This window comes from Colias eurytheme, chromosome 9, assembly GCF_061535395.1.
Source record: "Colias eurytheme isolate Ceu_HAF_F1 chromosome 9, ilColEury1 Martin Lab GWU primary, whole genome shotgun sequence".
Lineage (NCBI taxonomy): Eukaryota > Metazoa > Arthropoda > Insecta > Lepidoptera > Pieridae > Colias > Colias eurytheme.
The window spans coordinates 8,585,854-8,608,913 of NC_142988.1; the positions used below are offsets into that span (position 1 = coordinate 8,585,854).

The 23,060-nt window shown below is 35.1% G+C and overlaps 1 protein-coding gene, 1 long non-coding RNA gene and 1 other non-coding gene across 3 annotated transcripts in view; 1 reads left to right on the plus strand and 2 right to left on the minus strand.

Annotated features, from left to right (window-relative positions):
- The first annotated feature begins 9,161 nt into the window (after positions 1 to 9,161).
- Positions 9,162 to 9,250, plus strand: TRNAY-GUA (transfer RNA tyrosine (anticodon GUA)). Its single transcript is given in 2 exon segments — positions 9,162 to 9,198; positions 9,215 to 9,250. It is a non-coding gene; the product is annotated as a tRNA-Tyr (tRNA).
- Positions 9,251 to 11,636: 2,386 nt separating this feature from the next.
- The window catches only part of LOC149905977 (serine/threonine-protein kinase tousled-like 2), a 30,841-nt gene continuing 19,417 nt past the window's right edge, over positions 11,637 to 23,060 (minus strand). Inside the window, exons 11-16 of the mRNA XM_090105883.1 lie at positions 17,480 to 17,643; positions 16,330 to 16,473; positions 15,435 to 15,582; positions 13,233 to 13,483; positions 12,475 to 12,694; positions 11,637 to 12,127 (exon numbers count right to left, since the gene is read on the minus strand). Coding sequence (XP_089962009.1) covers positions 11,942 to 12,127; positions 12,475 to 12,694; positions 13,233 to 13,483; positions 15,435 to 15,582; positions 16,330 to 16,473; positions 17,480 to 17,643 — 1,113 coding nt within the window. The 3' untranslated portion in view covers positions 11,637 to 11,941. The remainder of the gene's footprint in view (positions 12,128 to 12,474; positions 12,695 to 13,232; positions 13,484 to 15,434; positions 15,583 to 16,329; positions 16,474 to 17,479; positions 17,644 to 23,060) is intronic.
- Positions 17,492 to 22,994, minus strand: LOC149905978 (uncharacterized). The gene is made up of 3 exons (XR_016457061.1): positions 22,953 to 22,994; positions 22,551 to 22,804; positions 17,492 to 17,631 (listed from the first exon to the last, which is right to left on the minus strand). It is a non-coding gene; the product is annotated as an uncharacterized LOC149905978 (long non-coding RNA).

The following is a 23,060-nucleotide window of genomic DNA, read 5'->3' on the forward strand; positions in this document are numbered from 1 at the left end:
CTTCTTTTCCTGCTTAATATGAAGTATAAACACTGATGACATAAGAATAAATTATAAGGATTTCCAAGGCATAATAAATAATAATGTAGGTATTATCATAGACTAATACGGTATTATATAAAACTTTAGCCTTATGCAAATGCCAAATACTTATGTTTTACCTCAATACTGAACGCACAGTTCAAGTCGTATTGCTGATAAGTGATAAGGTAATGGTATTGGACTCTATTTCAGTAATTTTAAATATAATCCAATACCATAATTTTGAACAATACAAATATTTAGTATAATTAACTAATATATGAGCTGAATGAGCATTAACATTCAACGAAAGAAACGGTAAACAAAGCCTAATTTGAAACTACATACGACGGGAACACCAAAATAAATGGAAGTAATCTATATCGCCATGTCTTCACAGCTTTGAATATTAACTTCTTTTTGATTGTTGTATCTGTGCCATGTGCGTTTATAATTAAACAGGTAAGTATTGTTATATTCCATAGGACATAGAGTATTCGTCACTTGAATTGGACAGTCCTAAATATCTTCGTCTTATTATATCTCAGTCTTATTTTATACAAGGCTTGTTTCCAAAATCAATATGAAAAGACAGTTTTGGGTTATCCTAACATAAAACTAATCGATAGGAAGTCGATTGAATAACATTGGTCCATACAAATATTTAAGTAGGTATTTACTTCAATGCTGGGTGCTTTTGGGTGCGTCTGAACTATATTCAGGCTACATCTTACACTTTCTTAATTACTTACAATCAGACTTTGCCCTTTATTTGGCCATTTTCTGACTGAGATTAATTAACATTTCCAGCGTGTCAAGGAAAGACCCACGCCGAAAGAATACTAATCAGTGGCGTAGCTATCATAGGGCCAGGTGGTGCAGTGCACCAGGGCCCCGGAGCTCAGGGGGCCCTCAAACCTCAGCTTTGAAAAAAAAAATTTTTTTTTCAATTAAAAAAAAAAATTTCGACACACTAAATTCATCAATGTTTCCAGTAAAAGTATTCAACTGTCAAAATTAGATGACATCACCGATTTTCATACTGTACGCAGCAGCAACGGTTACAGTGTTACTAATAAATAATTAAATAATGTCCTATAATATTTATTTTAAAGTGAAACTTTTATTACATCGTCTCAAACTTTTTGGTCTGTGTAGCGCATGTCGCGTGTATCGCGGCTGCCGAGTAGGTAATATACCTACTCGGCAGCCGACCGTCACGCGACATGCGCTACACAAAGCAGTGTTCGGAACCGTTCGAACAGTTTCACTTTTACCGTGGTTTCATAAAACCACGCAACATTTTTATTTATTTAGTATTGACTACCCTCTCAAACACCGAACGACGCCATTCTGTTAAACATCGTGCGGCCCGATCGCGCCGCGCTTCCTCATTCGACTTTGGACGAAATCATTGGACGAAACAACGGATAAATTGAAAAAGTATAGAAATGACTTCGAGTCCTTCAAATCCAAGGCCACCGAAACCGCGAGAAAATACGATATCGATCCTACCTTTCCAGAAAAGCGACGAAGAAAAACTAAAAAGCATTTCGATGAATTGGCTTCTGATCACCGATTCGAAAGTCAAGAAGAAGTCTTTAGAGTAACTATTTTCAACAATGTACTCGACATAATAATCAATCAGTTAGATGCGCGTTTAATTGGTATGAGTGCAGTTTGTAAATCGTTCGACTTCCTGATGCCAAAAAACTTGCTTAGCTGGAATGAAACGATTTTACTCGAGAAATGTGATCAGTTTCAGAAGAAATATTGCGATATAATTGGACCCAATTTCTCGCTCCAATTTCTTAATGTACGTATATCATCTAATTCTCCCTCAATTGATGGAGACGTGGTCTATTCGCCAGCTTTGCAAAGAAATTATAACAAAATTTGGCGTGCTCGAATGTGACCTTACGAAAGTGTATACAGCGATGCTACTGTTTCATACAATTCCTGTTACTTCCGCGGCAGCAGAAAGATCTTTCAGTAAACTGAAGATTATAAAAAATTATTTAAGAAACAGCATTCGACAAGATCACCTCCGACATTTATCGTTAACTAGCTTTCCACCCGCAGCTTCACCCGCGTAGGCAAAGAAAAACCCGCATAGTTCCCGTTCCCGTGGGATTTCCGGGATAAAACCTATCCTATTTCCCGGGATAAAAAGTAGCCTATGTCCTTTCTCGGGTATCAAAATATCTCTATACCAAATTTCATGCAAATTGGTTCAGTAGTTAAGGCGTGATTGAGTAACAGACAGACAGACAGAGTTACTTTCGCATTTATAATATTAGTATGGATTTTAATAGAAAATGAGGCGGCATCAAACTTGGATTTGAGTGAAATTATAGACAAATTCGCAAAAATTAAAGCGCGCAAGAGATTGTGAATTGGGCGGGGAATTCTGTTAAAAATCGTTTTTTCCATTAATTAATCTCATCTGTATAATAAATATTCTATATTGTCATGTGCGTCGTTGTTTATTTATTCCCTTTTTCTTCTATTAAACACATGGTGATTCTAATCGAGACGACGTATGGATTTAGCCTACTAGGGATAAGTTCACTTACTGTTTTCTATTCTTATTCTTATCAATAATTTTGAAGGCAAATATAAGTTCAAACTACGCGGAAAGAGGGGAGGAGGAGGGCCCGATTCTTTCCCTATGCACCAGGGCCCTTGTCCCCCTAGCTACGCCACTGATACTAATTGACATAATCCAATCAACACTTCAACACTATCCAGATAAAATTAATTAAATATCACAATATGTATTTAAATTAACATCTGACCACTTGGCTCAACTCATTTCGTATTTTATTTCTTGCTCAAACTCAAACAAGTAGACAATAGCAGCTGTTTTCTATATCATCAACATCCAAACATCTTTTATAGTTACAAAATATATTATCAGATTTGAACTTTTTGTATTACATATTATATATTTTATGTGAATTAAGTTTTCATTAAAATTAACCTGAATGATGAATGGAAATTTGTTTGTCATAACTTGTATGCGATTCACCTTTCACCTACGCTGCGAACAATATAGCCTTATGAGTAACGCAACAATAGCCATCTGTCCGTTGTCACAAAGACCTGCACATTGTCTTGGATCCATTAAGTGTTACCTGAACCTTCGGGTAAGACAATGAAGTCCGTGTTAGTACACAACAAGCTTGTCTCTTACCAGTATAAAGAATTGAAAAAATAATTGATATCTAGTTTTTAACACGCCATTAAACAAACATGTGTATAGTTTAAAGTAAATTTACTTTAAAAGCGTTCTCTTTTGTTTATTTTCATAACAAAAGCTGAGATAAGTATGTTTCGAATAAAGCATTAATATTACATTAGCCTTAGGGGTTGGAAAGGTACTCTGAAAACACAGTGGCGTAAAAAGGTTCTGCGGAAAAATAAACAGGCTTGAAAATGCTATAACAATCAATGTAAATTGCCGTATAATATTTCCATTTCCCAGGTTGGACAAAGCGGTAAAATATTTAGACTACAGGCCCATGTTGAAAAAATTATGGGTCATTTGACCCACCACCTGACCTATCTAGAATGATATAAGAGCATAAAATAAAAAGATTCAGCACTATGACGTCACTTGTAAGCTGTCCACCTGAGTGCAGATGAGAATTCGAAGGTTCAGGTGGAGATTTTCTCCCCTTGTCTCCATGATTTTTGTACGGCGTTGCGGAATAATGGCTTAAAAGCAGTATAGAAATAGTATGACACAGATGCCGAACAAAAATGGTGGTCCACAAAGTCGGAATTTATTTTTATTTTTCGACAGTTGCCGGGGTAAATTTGGTCATTTGATTTTGTACGGCATCTGTGTCATACTATTTCTATACTACTTTTAATCAATTATTCCGCAACGCCGTACAAAAATCATGGAGACAAGGGGAGAAAATCTCCACCTGAACCTTCGAATTCTCATCTGCACTCAGGTGGACAGCTTACAAGTGACGTCATAGTGCTGAATATTTTTATTTTATGCTCTTATATCATTCTAGATAGGTCAGGTGGTGGGTCAAATGACCCATAATTTTTTCAACACGGGCCTGTAGTCTAATTGGAATGAGACACGCTTTACACAGATAAGGTATGAATGAGGACATAATACTTCTTTAGAACCCACTCATTGAAGTAAGGAGAGCTTAATCTAACAGTATTTCGAGCTTCGTTAGACCGCCGCGCTCGTTAGTCAGTAGGTTAGATCAAATATAGATTTTTATTAATTTCATACAATATTCCGAATGTATGATATATTAATAAATTGGTTTTCTATTAAAGTCTTTGCATGTCAATTAGAAAGTATATAAATGATATCGGAAGGTTTTCCTCAAATGTGAAACCAATTTATATGCGTGATATAAAAGGTTTATTCCGGTCTCTTTTCTGTTCATCTCTGTGGCCGTGGGTTGAATACGTATTCTGTGCAAGTAGGTGAATTATGTTAATGATGAAATTAGGGATATTGAATGACGGTCTCATGTTAAATTCCTGCTTATAATTTTTTTTTATTATACAGAGGATACAATGGAGTGTTACTATGGCGATGGCTTCCATTATGGCTTTCATTCGTCACATGTAAATTACAAATTTGCGCGAAGTGACAGTAGTACCCACCTCAACGCTTCGCTTATGAGGCGTGCAATAACTAAATGTCATAAAATTCGATTGACCTATATTAATTTGACAATAAAGAAATGCCCAATAACTGATTGAGAAAATAGTGAAAATTTTCAAAAAAAAATTCCATGTAGGTATGAGTGATATGTACATACTTTGAAAATCATTGTTAGTCGTGTCCATACAGAACGAGTAGCCTCGCGAAGCATTTTCCTCTTAATGATAGAGCAGATGTCATATGCTGTTGAACTTCTTATTTCCTGTAGCTACAAATGGAGCTGTTGTTACGTGAACACATTTTACATGAAATAAGAAGTCAGAACTACTACAAATACATAGCTTATATATGACAGTTGTATATAGAACAATTACATAATACGATGGTGTGTCTTCTTATAATAAACCTTGTAGCAATAATCTATATGTTAATAGCTATTGTGTTCGAAGCAAGGCCTTGCAGAATAGCAGTAAGTGTCATAGGTAATTTATGAAACAACAGTATACAATAACTAATAACAAGTTTCATATTGGCGTAATATTTTATTAGGTAAGTGCCTCTAAAATTTATACAACCACGTCCTTGGTGTAGTGGTAAACAAGAGAGCGCAGAAGTGAGGGGTATTCGGTCCCTATCTAGACTTTTATAATAATTTATGGTTATGGCTGAACAGAAGTTGATCATCTACTAGTCCGATAATAATTAACTAACTAATGCGAGTACGTTGTTTACCAACAATTTATTATTGAAACATACGCACGTCTATTAAGGTGCCTATTGTTACCCTTTTCATTAGTAAACTAACTTATGTATAGTTTTATGAGGAGCCCTCTAGCCTCTCAGTAATGAATTATGCTCGTTCTCAAATCTCAAGGCAAAAAGGATTGCGAAGATGGTGTACTGTAAAATATGATTGTCGTGATATAATATTCCTTTCCCTGTTAATGATATCATATCAATAAACGTCGTAAGAACATTTCAAGTACCAGGAAATCGTTCAAGTATATATATTCCAGTCGATTAGAGCCAGGTAAATTGTTAGCATCTGACCCCGGGGCGTCCTTGATATTATACAGTAAACACCACCTCTATTGTAACTGTAGCATTGAAGATAACTGATAACATCGCGTCCTTCTCAAATTTTCCATAAAGGTTAAATTAATGCAGCAGCATTTGATTTGCATTGATAGTCTTTGGTGTTCTACTTTAGGCACTTTTATGTACATATTTAGTTTATTTTAATGGTTATTTATTTGATATAATTAGTTAAGTATATTTTTTTCATTTAGTTTATTTTACTGGTTTGTCAGTAGATATGAGTTCATTGATCTCATCACGTATATCGTATCAAGTAGACGTACTTGTTTTACTTATGAGCCGAAAAAGCGATTAAATCGCCACTTAAATCGTCAGATTAACGTATACTTTTTTTCAGTGACGTCCTGGAGCATGCAAAATATCAATATCTAACGCGCTTGAGTATTTCCAAGCCAATTTTTTTCTTTTTTTAATTAAAAAAAATCAAAAAACCCTTCCCCACCGCTAAAAGTGAAAACATTATAGGACCTTTTTTTCTCGCTATGGTAGACCATAGCGAGAATCTACCAATTCTAATAGGTTCCCGTGACGCTCGAGTAAATCCACATTTAGCATCCTGGGCTCCCCTACTAAGACTGCAGGGATGATTTGGTATTTTTAACATCATAGAATCCAGTTTCATATAAGTAATATCTCATTATAATTTAAGCTTGCATTTTATGCTGTGGCATTTGTATGAAAAAATGCAAAAACATTTTTTAATTTATCATATAACTAGCGGTCTACCCCGGCTTCGCCCGTGGTACATAATATTTACGTTTTCTCTACATAAGAACCATCCTCGTACTTCAAGGAATATAATAAAAAAATAATTATCGAAATCGGTTCAGCCGTTCTCGAGTTATGCGCTTACCAACACATTTTGCGATTCATTTTTATATATAAAGAAATTTATTATGTATATGTACCTATATTTTTAAAGCACGTATCTTATTCGTGTAAAAAGCTCTAAATACAATTTAATTATAAACAAATTTTACGGATTTTCCAAAATAGTAACTAGGTTAAAATTATCATGGCATTGACATTGTGTGGAGTTAAGGCCACAAAATTACAGTGGAAATACACGCAAACAACACATTTCCAAACCGAGTGGAATTTAAGCACCTGCTGACAAGAGCTCACGACGAGGCCAGATTTGAAGTAAAGATACCAACCACGTAACTAGATATTTAAATTAATCCACACTGCTAAGGAATGAAAATTTTAAGTAGATTGTTCCGACTTCCGAAATATGAAATTGCAGTAGGTAGTCTATGACGTATAGCCTAGATAGGTACTAACAGTAATTTGTGGTAGGACTTTCCTTGGGCACTATATCTACTTAATCATTTTAAAACTAACAATTCACACCTAGTGAAAACTAATTTAAATCTAAATCCAATAAAAATTACCTAACAGATATTTTAGCTGAACTTTGTTGGATGTTATCAAATAAATCGTAAAAATAATAATCGGATCAGTTTCTTGATCACTGTTAAATTACTGCAATTGAAACGAGTGGCCAGTCTTTGTGGGCCTTATTTTACTGAATAAGATTCTTAAAATAATAAAGATGAAATACCAAACTCCTTCATTACTATAAAAATCATCAAGTATAGTTTAACAATATGTGGAGCAAATAAAGGTCAAGTTCAGAGCGCGCGTGATCCGACGAGCGGCGGGTAGCGGCAGGGAAGGCACACGCTTCGCCAGCCACAAGGACGCTGAACATCAAAGCTTGCCAGCTCGCAAATTATCCCCTCCGACGAACAGGATCGATCTGACACATATCCATAATTGATTCATCCAGAGACTTAATAAAAGAATATCTCGATATCCACGAGGCTATTTTTAGAACTTTGTTTATCAAAATAATTGTAATCTGCAAGAAAATATTATTTCTTACTTTTCATATTAACTACCTACTATCGCCTCAGCACGATAGCAAACAAACGATGAGTGTCTATTACAAAAAACCTCATAATTTTAAAGTAAGGTACAAGCATACGGTTTAAAACATGAATTTCATTCAGTACGTACGGAATACCTATCAAAAACTAAACTGTTTGTCAACGGCTACAAATACCATATGGTCATCATTGCCTCCCTAACATCTAAACATAAAAAAAATACTACAAATGTGAAAGTAACTAGGCCATGACGTCTGACAATTTGTTTTATTGTAAAGCTTACAGCTTTGTATAGAAATAGTTTTGTCTTCCGCATTCATTTCTATCCGATATTTGACCGCGTTTGGGAAAAATATTTCTCACTGTCTATGTCTAATTCCGTAAATGTGTTGAAAAGAAATTTATCGCAACCATTCCAAAGTTTATTCAGTAATTTACTTTCGCATGCGACTTTTTTCGTTCATTCATGATACTTTTACTTTTAGATAGATACTTTTCACCCGGGTTGACGTGCAATAAAAACTACATACTACACTTTACGGCGCCGCGCCTAGGTCTGTCTGCTCGTGATAAACTGAGAAACTACTGAACCGATTTCCGTTGTTTTCCCCCAATGGATAGGTGAGTTTACGAGCAAGTAAGTTTAGTATACCTATAATCTTATATATAAAAATTTAAAAATGAATCGCAAAATGTGTTGGTAAGCGCATAACTCGAGAACGGCTGAACCGATTTCGATAATTCTTTTTTTATTATATTCCTGGAAGTACGAGGATGGTTCTTATGTAGAGAAAACGTAAACATGTACCACGGGCGAAGCCGGGGCGGACCGCTAGTATGTTTATAATTTGTGTAAGTATACTTATGTGGATACTTAAGTATACTTACCATTTTTATATCCATCCATTGCCATCCGGGAGTTTTCGACGAACTGCATAGGTACCTAAACTCTAAACTGTTTGAGATGAAACAAAATAAATAATAATTAATGTACGAAGGAATCTGGAATTGTGTATCTTACTGATGAGTGATGACTTCTCGGATAATATAGATTTATAGATATAGAAAAGTTGTAGTTTTTTTATACCATGCAAATTAAATGAATACCAAATAGGAATATTTTGTTTGTTTTATTTTTATTTTGCTATAAAATCTAAATAATGCGCAATTAAATTAACTAACCCGATAATCGTGTTATATTTCGAAATATGCTACTGGCAGGATCAAAATAGCGAGGCATTAAAATTAAATTACGGTTCTGTTATATTTGTTCAAGACCAGTTCAATGTTGTTTAAATTTATATTTTATACATATGAATGAACTGTTATTGTTGAATCAACCACATATTAATTGCGTATAATTATGTATAAGATAATTATACATACTAGCAAATTACATAATCAAAATACAGTGAAAACACACGTTTATATTCTGATAAATGATAATGAGCCTTTTACTTTTTTTCTGTTTACACATGTTTAATTTCTGAACGAATATCATACCTTCGATAGCTCAGTTGGTAGAGCGGTGGACTGTAGAGTAATAAACATGGCTATCCATAGGTCGCTGGTTCAAATCCGGCTCGAAGGAATTTTTTATTATTTTTATAAAAATATTTGTTTTTTAAATATTTTCATAAATAAATATTAATTAATGTTCTTTTAATTATTATACGTCTTCCATTAAAAAAATAACAGATATATTATGATTGAACATTTTTATATCGGTGGTCGGTTTTTATCGGTGGTAAATGTAAAAAAAAAAATATGTATTGACAAGTATTGACGTTTCAAAAGTGCTTCTCAAAGAAGACTAATTGAATAAATAAATGTTTGAGTTTGAGTTTATATACGGGATAGTATGTGACTAGTCTTATAATATTTTAAGATATTTGTGAATGGAATGTGATTATAAGCTAGTAAATAAATTAAAGATTTTCAAATAACATTTAAGGTACCTATTTAAGTTTTCAAGTTTTAATTCCGTAGATATGCTTTTAAACCAAACCCTTAATTATTAGACTCAAAGAAATTGCTATTACATCATATATTCTAAATCTGAATGAAAATTAGCATAACACTAACATTACTTCATTATGCATACGACTAACAAGTTATTTAGGTTACGCCCATGGCTGGGTTTATTTTTGACTAATTAGTAGAACTAATTCATTATCTCATACTGGAGTGAATTCCGTTTTGTCCTTTAACCCTCCGTGCACCATGTGGGGTTTAATACACCCCAGCCATACAAAAAATTTTTGTATCTTTTCCAAACATTGTGCGAAAGTCTTGAAACCTCGTGTAGCTGGAGTTGCGACCTTGCCAGACCTCTTAGCGACATTGGTTTAGTAATAGCGTCGCAGACGCGGTAAACGGACGCCGTCAAAGTGCAGCTGGGTGTCAGAAACCCCACGTAGTTCGGGACGTCCACTAAAAGGTGAGCAGTATGGTGTGATAAAATACGACTATTTTTATATAAATATTTATTTAGTTTGTTTTTTTATTATTTAAAATTATCTGAAATTGTTTCTAGGGCTCATTATGGCTCATCACATCAATGAAAATGCAATAATATCCGCACTTATGGAAGAAAATGATAGCGATACGGATGAGCTGTTTCTACCTGGAAGTGAAGATGACTCGGATCACTTGAGCATTCAGTCTGAAAGTGAAAGTGAAGAGGATGTACAGGATATTAATTTTTAAGCTATTGCATAGCTTCTATCGCGGGCTTTGAGCGCGGGGACCGAATCCAGAAATTCCGTAACGAAAAACCTCACGCTCCCCACTCCGACGGGCACGGAGGTGTGGTTTGAAGGCATAGCATGCAATATCTTTACCGCGGCAGTCCCCGAGTGCCACACGTATTTTTTTTTTTCTTAAAGTCTTACCGAACCGAACATAGTCTTATTTTAGTTGGTAAAAAGTACTATTTCTGTTACATAGCCTAAAGATATAATAAATGTTTATAATATTTGATAAATTTATTTTATTTTTAACCTCTTATAGTCAAGGGATAATAATAATATACACATTACAAATTTACAATAAATACTAGTTATAAAAACGTAGAAAGATTATTGGGTACAGGAAACCCCACGTAGTGCAGGACGTAACTTTTATCCACGTGGTTCACGGAGGGTTAAGGTTTTCAATAAAAAATAATATTGTGCATTCTATAGAAAAGTCAGGGAGTGATGCAAATTTTATTAGCCATGTTTGGTTTTATTTCTAATCAAGTTTAGTAAGAAGCCATATAATTTGTTTCTTTTTACACATCTTTATTTGCTTCATTTGAAAGTCTTCAAACGTATATTTGAACATACTTTTTAAAATTAGTCCAGTCCGTCATGTAGTTCACACAATGAATACAAATTCTTTATATTCTATAATCAGGAGCACCAGGACAATAAAAAATGTGATATTATCTTAATATTTATATTTTATATAGGTACTTACATCAGTAATCGATTGCGTTTTTTTTTTTTGTTTTTTATTATTTGTCTGTTGTGGGATCTAAACAATAAATTATTTTTAATCACCCAGAAATAAGGCGCTTACTTAAGCTTTACATATTTTTACGGTACTTATGATTTTTAAAACAATAAATTAACATACGTAATGTAATAATGCAATTTAAAATATGGTCATTGGTCTGTTGGTTTACATTATATTTATATAACAGTCAACTTTAACTACCAATACTTTTACCACCTGAATTTTTGTGATTTAATATTTACATTTTTATTTGAACACATTCCCATTTGTATAGGGTGACTGTGTAAGGTTTAAAAGAAATATTGCAATGGCAATGTACAAGAAATAACCTATAATATTTATGCTACGTTTAGGAAAAATGATGTTTGACATTAATTTACAAATAACATTTTCGTCATTTCGACATCGAATACACAAGAATAACTATACAATTTCTACAAGGTACTTAAAAATAAGGAGACAAAGAAAAGTCGTCGTAAATATTTTAACTTTTTAATAGGGATAACTTATATAATATGCAAGGGATAGTCCCGTGGATCCTCTCTAGTGATAAGGATGAAACCATTCATAAATGGAGAATCACATTTTATCACCTCAATAAATACAGTCAACAGTAAGCATAATGTTAAACAATTTAATCCGTAAATGAGTGTCGTGGTCGCCCGTGGTCGCACGCGGTCGCACGTGGTCGCACGCGGTCGCACGTGGCGCGCCGCCCGTGGCGCGGGCCCTACCGCGGCGGGCGCGGCGGGCGCGTGGCGCTGCGGCGGCGGCGTCTCGGCTAGGAGGACGAGCCCGCGAACATGGCGGCCGAGAACGTGGGCTGCTGCGCCTGCGCCGCCGCCGCGCCCGCGCCCACCGCGCCGCGCGGCTTGGGCATGGGCGGCTGCAGGTACTCGTGCCGCGCCAGACCGAACACGTCGATGCGCTCCTCCTTGCGGTACGCCAGGCACGCGCGGATGAAACTCTAAACATACAATACAATGTTTACAAATCAATATTCAAATTGTCTACCAACTTGCAACAGTGAATAGTGCAAATTGAATCAGGGAAACAGTTATGAACTTTAATGCGATAATTCGATTTTACAAGACATAGAACTTTATAATAATCAGCATTATCTCGCAACCGAAACATTTGTGATGACCGAAGACCTTTTTTATATTAATCAGTTCAGTAAGTTCAGTTCATTAACGTTCACTTTCTCTCAGCGAGTTAAATATACTTTAAAACAACAGATTATGCCAATACCACGAAAATGCAAGAATCGTAAAACAAATATCAAGAAATTTTCAAAGTTTCGCAAATGCTCACCTTAGCCTCATTACTGACGGAGGGCTTGTTCGCGAACTGCACCTCGGTCGCCTTCAGTATGGTGTTCTCCTCCAGTATAGTGGCCTGGCTCTGGTTGTGGCCGAACGGCTTCTTGCCGTAGAGGCACTGGTAGAAGATCACGCCCACGCTCCACACGTCCACCTTACTACTTATCTTTGGTGGGTTCTTGCCGACCACGAAACACTCGGGCGGCAGATACCTGGAACATAATAAACCATTGTTTTTATTGAAGTCATATTTACAATAAAAATGTATTCAGTTATCATGATGAGGTGTTTACAGGAGCAATGTTATATAAAAATTGTTAACACTTTCTAATTTTTTTATCTATAATAAACTTATTTTCTTAAATTTTATAACTTTTTAGTTTTTACATTCTTCGGGTAGTTGCACTGCAACAATTTTTTTGTAATTTTCGACGAAACAAAACAGATTAGTCCTAATTAGTCATGTATAATCTTCTCAACATGACACTGGCAAAATAGTACAAATCAAAATTGCCATTAAATAAAATGATGAATTATATTACAAATGCGATGTTCCCGAACAACTACGACATTGGGGCCTTCAAGAAAAGAGCTTATTTGTCCATAAAAGGCCGGCAAAGCACCTGCAACACTTCTAGTGTTGCAAGTGTTTATGGGCGGTGGTGACCACTTACCATCAGGTTGCCCACCTGCCCCTTTGCTTGCTCTGACACAAAAAAAAAATTGATATGATACAAGAACAACACTCACCAATAGGTCCCAGCCCCTTGGCTGGTGAGGTCCATGCCGTGGTCCGGGTTGTAGTTCTCCTCGTCCATCACCTTGGACAGACCAAAGTCTGTGATCTTGATCTCGCCGCACACGTTGCCCTCCGTCAGCAGGATGTTGCCCGGCTTCAGGTCGTAGTGGATCACCGGCGGCTTGATCTCGTTGAGGTACTTGAGCGCGGAGACCACTTGCATCACTATGGACCGCGCCTCGCGTTCCGGTATGGTCTTGTGCTGCACATAAATGTATTAACCCATTGAGCCCCAAGCGGCCCGATCAGTCCCAGACACAATAGATTTTCTATTGTGTCTGTGGTTCCGGGGCCTGAGTTATTAACCTTTTGAACGCCAATGACATCTATAGATGTCATGCGCAATCGTGCCCTGTGCGCCAACGACACCTATACATGCCAAGAAACAGATCATAGATAAATACAAAATAAACATATTAAACCTTTACTTTTACGTGTTTTATTTATACAGTTTATGAACTGAATCCCCAGTTATTACATAATTGTACACAGTAAACAAAATTGCCAAGTAGTTATTCAAATATTTGATGACAAAAAATAACTTAATTAATGGCTAAAAAAGCATGTTCTCTCGCGCCAATGACATGTATACGTGCCTACTAGTGATGTAGTGTAATATTCAAGTAACTTCATTAAAATTTCAGCGAAATTACTCTAATTCGCTTAATTTTTGTAATAACTACAAAAAAATATATAGAAGCTTAGTCACTGAGAAAAAAGGTAAATACTACATTCTTTGGTATAATACCACATTGTCTATATTGTGGATATTGTTGATTTGAATATTTTCCTTTTCGCCAATCATGCGCATCCCTAGCACAGTATCGATATGCAATCCCTTCTGCGCCATTGACATGAATAGATGTCGGACTGGTGACGTCGTAAGCGCGTGCCGTGTTGTTAAGTGCGGAAAGTTGTAAAAATATTTTATCTAGTAGCGGGCGAGTGAGCGAGCAGTTTTCAAAATTTATTACCTAATAAGTCTAATCAGTGCCTTTATTAGAATATTCTTATGATACAAATTGTCGCTATGTCATATCAAAATATGGTAATTGACCTAAATAGGTACCTACATATAATTAGTATTTGTAATAACTCAAGTATTAAACTAAATGATTGGAAAATAAATATGTAGTTTTAATGCAATTCCCTTTATTTAAAGGTAATAGTTGTTTTGATATTTACAAATAAACACTCCACAATAATACCTATAGTTCATATAAACTTAATAAATAAACTCGATAAGTTATAATAATATACAGCTACACATCCCTAATCAGAAGCGAGAGATTATAAAAAAAAGGATGGTTGCCCGCGCCATTGGCATGTATACATGCCAATGGGGCGTAACTGATAGAGAATAGTGCTGTAACTTGCTGCAATTTTATATGTATTTTTGTATCTCAAAAGGTTGATTTTTTTTGTTGATAGTTGCTATAAATGTGGTCTTAAGTTTTTACAGTAGGAGATGAGGTTAAATAAATATTATTTTTGTGTTATAAGCTGTTTATTCAAATATTCAGACGTGAATTATTATGTTTATCGATAACATTTTGGACTCCCTACTATTTTCAAGGTTATCTCATTGAATTTGTGGCTTGGCGTGGAGGGCACGGCGATGCGTTTTTGCTCTGGCGGTCAAAAGGTTAATTAATACTATCCTTACTAATATTATAAATGCGAAAGTATTTTGTTTGTTTGTATTTCTTTCAGGTCTTAAGGAATGATTTTATTATATGATTTTTGTGTTGGGTGTAAGGAAGCTAGAGGGTGACATAGGCTACTTATGGTGAAAAATTTCATTCCCATGGGAATTTCCTTGTACCAAATGGGCATAGTCGCGTGCGTAAAGCTAGTTTAATTTCCCCAATAGCTTTGCAGTGAAGTAAACAAAGTACTTATTCCAGTTTCACAATTAATATTTATCATCACAAGCTCATAAATACCTAACAAATAATTTTATAAAATTAACTCCACAACAAAAAAAATGTGAGCCGTCATGGGACGCCTGGCAGATGTGAAACATCGTTCGGTTTACAAGTGAGCCTATAGATGTGTATAGCGTGGCGACCCGTCGCCATGGCAAGCGTCGCCACGTCAACAATTCGGTTTACAAGTGAGCCTATAGATGTTTCACATCAAAATGTAATTACCTGCTTAAGATAAAAGTCGAGATCATGTCCATTGCAGTATTCGAGCACGGTACAAAAGGAATTGCCGTCAATTTCGAACACATCATATAACTTGACGATCCGCGGGTGATCCAACGCCTTGTGTATGTTGTACTCCCGGAGAGCGTGCCTGGAAAATAATTTATACAGTTAGCCACACATTTCTTTCGTTTGTTTTTTATTCACATAAACATCAATAGCAACTAAGAAGCAATACATCATGTACTGTATTACAATTGATGAGCAAAATATTTATTAAAGACAATTGCATAAAAATATGTATCTATAAAATTATAAATTGTTTGACTGAATTTACTTTTGGTTACTAATATTAGTATTAAATACTGATGAATTATATAATAATAATAATTTGAACGACGTGGCTTATGTTAATTTATATTCAGTTCGTTTTTTTCACCTACTTAATTCTTGACGATACAGCATTTCCACTGTGTTTATAACTATTGTGAAAGCAAAATTTATAGATGCTTATTATTTTTTATGAATGAACCACGAGAACTAATCACTTATCCACTTCATAGACATAAGTTAAATAACTGACATATATGATAAAAGCCTATTCCATCAAATACTCTGTCTCGTTAAAAAATCTGCCTACATAATAGCACAACACTCACACACACATATTCGTATAGGAGCTAGCAACGTTGACAAGAGAGAATTTTAGTATAGTTGGTTCTTTGATATATAAACGCAACCACTACTGCCAGCCAGACAGCCCGGACTCTAACCGAAATAGCAAGAGAAACAGTATATCAAAAACCCAACTATACTAAAATGACTTTTTTTAAAACGTTACTAGCTCCCGTACCATATACACAAATAATGAAAACCACACGTGTGTATACGGACTCACTTGATATAGTTGGCCTTCTTGTCCTCCTTCCAGTCCTTGTTCAGCTGGTGCACCTTGCACGCGGTGTATCGCTGCTCGCGCAGGTCGAACGCCTTGTGCACTTCGCTGAAACCGCCCTTGCCGAGCAGCATCAGTAGTAGATATCTGAAAGAACACAAACATTATTAATAATCATCACTATAAACATTAGTATAAATCTGTCCCTACTACTGGAACATCTTCTATGAACCTATAATAATTGTTCCCACAACAGCAATGCCCATGTCCCACGAGTTTGGCAAATGTTATTGAAGTTTTGGTAACCTAAGTTTTATGCATGACTTTACTACACAAATTAGATTTAACGTAAGGTTAACATGATAATGCCGCCAAATTGTACAATGGAATAATTTGTGTTATGTTATACATCCTTTTTTTTTCAAACGTTTGAATTTTTTTTTTAATTATTTCAAAAATTAAATTGATATAACTTAAAGTTCAACCAAATAAAATAGATGTCTTTAATTAAGTTTAAGCTAATTTAAACCAAGAAACACCCTTTTTAATGTGATTCTCCACAAATGGACAAAACATAAATAAATGTTTAAACCTGTCTTCTGACTTGATACTCAAATAAATATTTTCCTGGTGTATTTTAATTTCAAGTTGAACTTTTTATGTTATAAAATTCAAACTTCATACACCCATTAAAGATATCAATCTAGAGTACAAAGATCAAAGTTTTATATATACATAATTATTATTTATATTATGTTTACAGATTTGTATGATATAACTTATTAATTGTTTACAAAATGAAAAACAATGCTTGTATAAATTGATAAAGTACATACTGTCCTCACACTAATCATTTTAAGGTCACAACTTCAAAGTAAACAAAGTAAATATGATAGCCATACAAGTATTACACTATTATGTCAACAGAACAAAATAACATTGGAAGTTTTTATAAGAATTTCAGCATATTAGGAAACACATCTTTACATTATCTATAGTTTTTTGGGTTTATTATAAAAATCGTATATTAGTTCTTACTCTTAGTTTAAAAAATAATGTTACTATATTGTACATATTCGGATTTTTAGCAAAGTATTCACTAGATAATTTATATTCCCTATCTTATCTTAAGTAAAAAATTAAGAAAATTCACCTTTCAGAGAGCACTGGATGCTGCGAGAAGCGACTCTGATCTTCATTGTGTATCCGTTTCAGTTCTCTAATGTGAAGATTTCTTTCGCGTTCCAACTTTTCCATTTCCAATTGTAAGTCTGCATCCTCTTTTTTTAGTGCACTCTGCCTTAACTGAAAATTTAACTAAACATTAAGACATTTTCAAAGTGAGCGAAATTAAGCATAACATATTTAAATCTTAATTTTTTAAGAGCCTTTCTATCTCCATTTAATTATATATAACACACCTAATTATATGTTCATAACATATGATTTGATGGACCTTGTGATGTGAAGATCTTATTAAAGCAATGCAAATTTTTATGATTGCAACAGAACAATTATTATTATCTACACAATAAATGTTCCTAAACTTTGAATCACATAAACATAAAACATGGGTAGTAAATCATTATAAGGTAGTGAAATAAACAGTTTATGTGCCTTGTATAGCGACAGAGACATAAGTCTTTTTTGTTATGAACAATTAGGAAACGATTGACCGTGATTACGCCTGCTGGTAAGCAAAGATATGGTCTAAGATGGAGCGCGATTCGCTAGAAGGTACCTGTCCACTCTTCTCATGAACAAGTGTGTTTCCACTAGTCCCTGGTAGTTCTGATATATTATCTTAAATATCATCACATAACAGCAGGTCGGGCTCAAGCTGTAGTACATATTTGTATGCTAGTGTGTATGTTTTTATACCTTGAGTTTCTCATCCGCCGCTCATTAAACTCGTGCCACGTCGCACAGTGGGTCGAAACTGCTATTTGCGGACATAGCAACTTTTTTTGTCAAAATCAATTTTAAAAAATGCCCATCGATAGATCTTATCTTACTTATGAAGACATGTTATTAAAAGTTTTTGTGTAAGACTTGCGGTTTCTCAGAAAAAAAATGTTTTCTAATTTTGTTGTATGAAAAGGGACTTTAAGTGGTCGTTTTCCAGTAAGTCTTGCGAGGTCTTGCGTCGAAACCATTTTAGTATCATTGTTTGGCTCACTGACTATAATCCCACACTATGAGCGCGCACCCAAAGTTGCCCGTTCGTGAAATATTTAATTAAAAAAAACATTCAAAAATTTCAATTAAAATTCAAACTTTTTATTTCTTAAATCATTAATCTGCACATATTTAACAAAAATAAATATAATTAACATAAATTTACTAAGAACTTATTATCTAAATATATAAAAGGCAAAAGTGACTGACTGACAGATCAACGCACAGCCATAACTACTAGACGGATTGAGCTGAAATTTGGAATAGTAGTAGCTTATGTAGCGTAGACATGCGCTAAGAAATTTTTTTTGAAAATTTACCTCCAAAGGGGTTGAAACAGGGGTCCAAAGTTTATAATCCACGCGGGCGAAGCCGTGGCTAAAAGCTATTTTATAATCTATTTGTTACAAATAATACATAACACTTACATAAAAATTAAACATCGTAACAAACTTAACATACATACAAAATTGTTAATGTTGTATATTAAACGCTTTCTATAAAATTAATTACATCTAAATATTAATAAATTATAAATATATCACTTTTTGGTATTCTATTCGCTATCATCTCTGTCTTGTAATTTATCAATATCAATGAATTCTAATTCGGGCTCCGTTTGAATTGGCACCAAAAGGTCGAGAGCTCTTGGTAGAAGAGTAACTTTTTTCTGTTTTGTCATTCTAGGTCTCAGAGCAGACAGTTTAGGATCAGATGATAGAAGAAGATTGTGCAAGATATCTTCATTTGTTGCTAACCTACTTGTTTTTCTTGCATGGTGTTCTCTATAATTACGAAAATCTTTATTACGAGCCTCTGACGCTTCTTCTGACAATTTCCCTATTGGCAATAGCCCAAAATGTTCAATTATATCCGATCCGTGCATAAGTAGCTTATGTACGCTAGAGGGCATATAATACCAAGGATATAATTGGACATAGAGTTTTGCTGTATTTTCACAAAATTGTGAGAATTTCTGAATATCTACCCGTTCTCCAGATGCAATTGCTTGCAAAATAATGTGAAATCGCTCAATCAGCTCTTCATCAATTCCAGTAATGCAAGCGGACGTCTTCGCATCACTAAAAAACCGTCTTGCAGTATTGCCATCGTTAGTAGTGCCTGACCCTTGTTTTACAATATCCACAAGCAAGCCCTTCTGTTCCTTAAAGGCTTGCTGTATTTGTTTTTTTCGTTGAGCCAACTTGTTTTTGTCCTCTCCTCTTGCACTCCACTTTTTAAAATCCAAGCGGTAAGCTAAAAAATTAATATAAATTTTTTAAATAGAACAATCACGATGAATTCTATAAGAAATAATTAATTATATGACTTATTATACAAAAATAAATACTATATCATATTATAACTAGGCAATAGGCATGTAGACATATTATTTTTTTGCCACAAATGAGTACTCATAGCATAGATGTTTTTTACCTCGTTAGAGGTGTTGTAAACGTTTTAATTATTTAATTTATCACTGACAGTCATAAATGAATTGATTAGGTACTTACCTATATGAAGCAAACATTCCATACATCGAATCCAGGAATGCAACGAAGAGAGTCCATATTTGTACATGTCTTCATGTTTTACTCTACGATGTAAGTTATTTAAATCGTTCATCTCAGAAGGTTTTGCTTTGCATATGTCACACACAGCTGCTGAAGTCTCTGATATGTACGATGTAATCTTTCCATCGATCATTGTCATCATTAGTTGATGTTTAACGGTGACTTCCTGTAGTTGAAAGGGTTCGAGAGCTTCTATTTCATTGTCTATATCTGTTTTTTCAAGAAGTACTGCCTGCTCACTTTCTTTCATGAACTTAAATCGGATTGGGCGACAATAAAACGTAGAGGAAGGTCGGTCATTCTCCCATGTTATACTTTCACCGTGTAGAAGTCTAATAGGAACTAAGCTCGCCATAAAAACACTCGAATCGTCCAACTCTGTTTCGCTTGATTTTTGCTTGTAGTTGCTCTGGCTTGAAGCTCCATCGAAACCCCATTTGCAGATTAGAGTCAAATCAGATTTTTTTGATAAATCAAATTCTAGTGCTTCCAATAATCTGTATACAGTTAAATCAAGTAAGGCCTGGAGTTTGATACAAGCTCCATCTTCTGTTATTGTGACGTCCTCTTTTGAGGGGTAACAACTTAATTTTGCTTGCTTTATCTTGTGGTATGAAGGATAAATATGGACACCTTGTTCACTTGCAGAGTCACGTAAATTAATATACTGCCACTTTGATAAATTTAATGAAATTAATAAAGCTAATGCTTTTTCAGGCGTATAACTCTTATCTCTATTTTTGTGATCTAAGCAAGTCTTCACTTTTTCAATATCTTCGGGGTTGCTTAGTAAATGAGACATTATTTTTCCTAATTCTTCATTTCCGCAACTTTTAAAACTTTGCAAAGTAGATTTTTGCAGTTCTTGTGGTGACAGTGACTTGCTCAATTGCTCAACACGTCTTCGTTTTTGCCTATCACCTAACTCTTCAAATGGTTTTCGTGGTGAATAGAGTGAAGAAGAAGTTGAAGCTACTGGCTCTATTTGAGAGGGTGCCAAATTTTCTAAATTTTCATTTGTATCATAATTTTGAGGATTTTGCTCTTCTTGGGGGATATCTTTAGGCCATATAATGGCGCTCTCTAACCAATCTCCATTTCTTTTCACAAAATTAGAAAATGTTCTATGTGACCTTTCCCATCTACCAGAAATATTTGAACAAAATTTACGACAAAACTTCAAAAGCGTTGCACTATTTTCTTCCGTCCAATTGAAATTTAACGTCTGCTTTAGATATTCACATAGTTTTTTACTATCAGAAAAGGAACCAACTTTTTCTCTTAGCACCATGAACAAATCGATATTATTCACTAGACTTTCCATAGCACAAAAATTTTTATGAACTGCACGAGATGCCTTGGTAGTAAGTACGTATCTCTTACTGATTTGATTTAAATTAAAATTCTTTATATATGCTACAATTCTTCCCTTTCCTTAATAACACGGTAATTAAGTTGTTTGTCACATAAAAACAGAAGAATCATAACAATGTAATTAGACAAACTGTGATTACCTATCTGCTCATAATACGACATATACTTACAGATCATTAACAAAGTTACCAGCCTAATAACATTGCAAAATGAGATAATCACCTGCATATTTTTGTCTTTTTGGTTTTTTCATTTCATTTTATAGCATTATTTTGAATAATATTAAAAAAAAATTCTATATTTTATTAAAAGCTTAAATTTTATACATATATTTTGAAATGCTGTTTGTATTTATTGATAGTGCTAGTTACGCTTCATCCTGACTTTTTTTATAAGAATGCTTCAATATTTCAGTTTATAATTGTATATATTTTATGACAAAGTTATTATAAGTTTCTAAATTTAAAGTAAATTTTACAAATTTGTATTAAAATTGATCAAATTTAGCATTTAAAAAACAATAACATTGATTTTAAATTGAATTTTTTATTAAATTTTTGAATTTAAATATTGATTGAACGGGCAAGTTTGGGTGCGCGCCCATAGTGTGGGATTATAGTCAGTGAGCCAAACAATGATACTAAAATGGTTTCGACGCAAGACCTCGCAAGACTTACTGGAAAACGACCACTTAAAGTCCCTTTTCATACAACAAAATTAGAAAACATTTTTTTTCTGAGAAACCGCAAGTCTTACACAAAAACTTTTAATAACATGTCTTCATAAGTAAGATAAGATCTATCGATGGGCATTTTTTAAAATTGATTTTGACAAAAAAAGTTGCTATGTCCGCATATTGCAGTTTCGACCCACTGTGCGTCGTGTTGGGCAGCAGGTCACATTGAAACTATTTACATATTTTTTGCACCGTTTTAGTGTCATTTTATATTATCTGTACCTCGGTAGTCTCGTCATACGCCTGCCATATCATGCAGACCAGTAATTCGGATTCAAACCGCAGACAGATAACTTTGACCGTGTACACACACACAAAGTAATATACAGCTGCACACCCATTATAAATAACGCAGCAATCACCTTGAGTATCTCGTCCGCCTCGTAGTACTCCTGCCACGTCATGCTCGGCAGCGGGTCGGGCTTGAGGAAGGTGGGCGGGTCGGTGCCGTTGTGCAGCGGCTGCGGCGTGCTGGGCGCGTGTTACAGTCAGTCACCTTGAGTATCTCGTCCGCCTCGTAGTACTCCTGCCACGTCATGCTCGGCAGCGGGTCGGGCTTGAGGAAGGTGGGCGGGTCGGTGCCGTTGTGCAGCGGCTGCGGCGTGCTGGGCGCGTGTTACAGTCAGTCACCTTGAGTATCTCGTCCGCCTCGTAGTACTCCTGCCACGTCATGCTCGGCAGCGGGTCGGGCTTGAGGAAGGTGGGCGGGTCGGTGCCGTTGTGCAGCGGCTGCGGCGTGCTGGGCGCGTGTTACAGTCAGTCACCTTGAGTATCTCGTCCGCCTCGTAGTACTCCTGCCACGTCATGCTCGGCAGCGGGTCGGGCTTGAGGAAGGTGGGCGGGTCGGTGCCGTTGTGCAGCGGCTGCGGCGT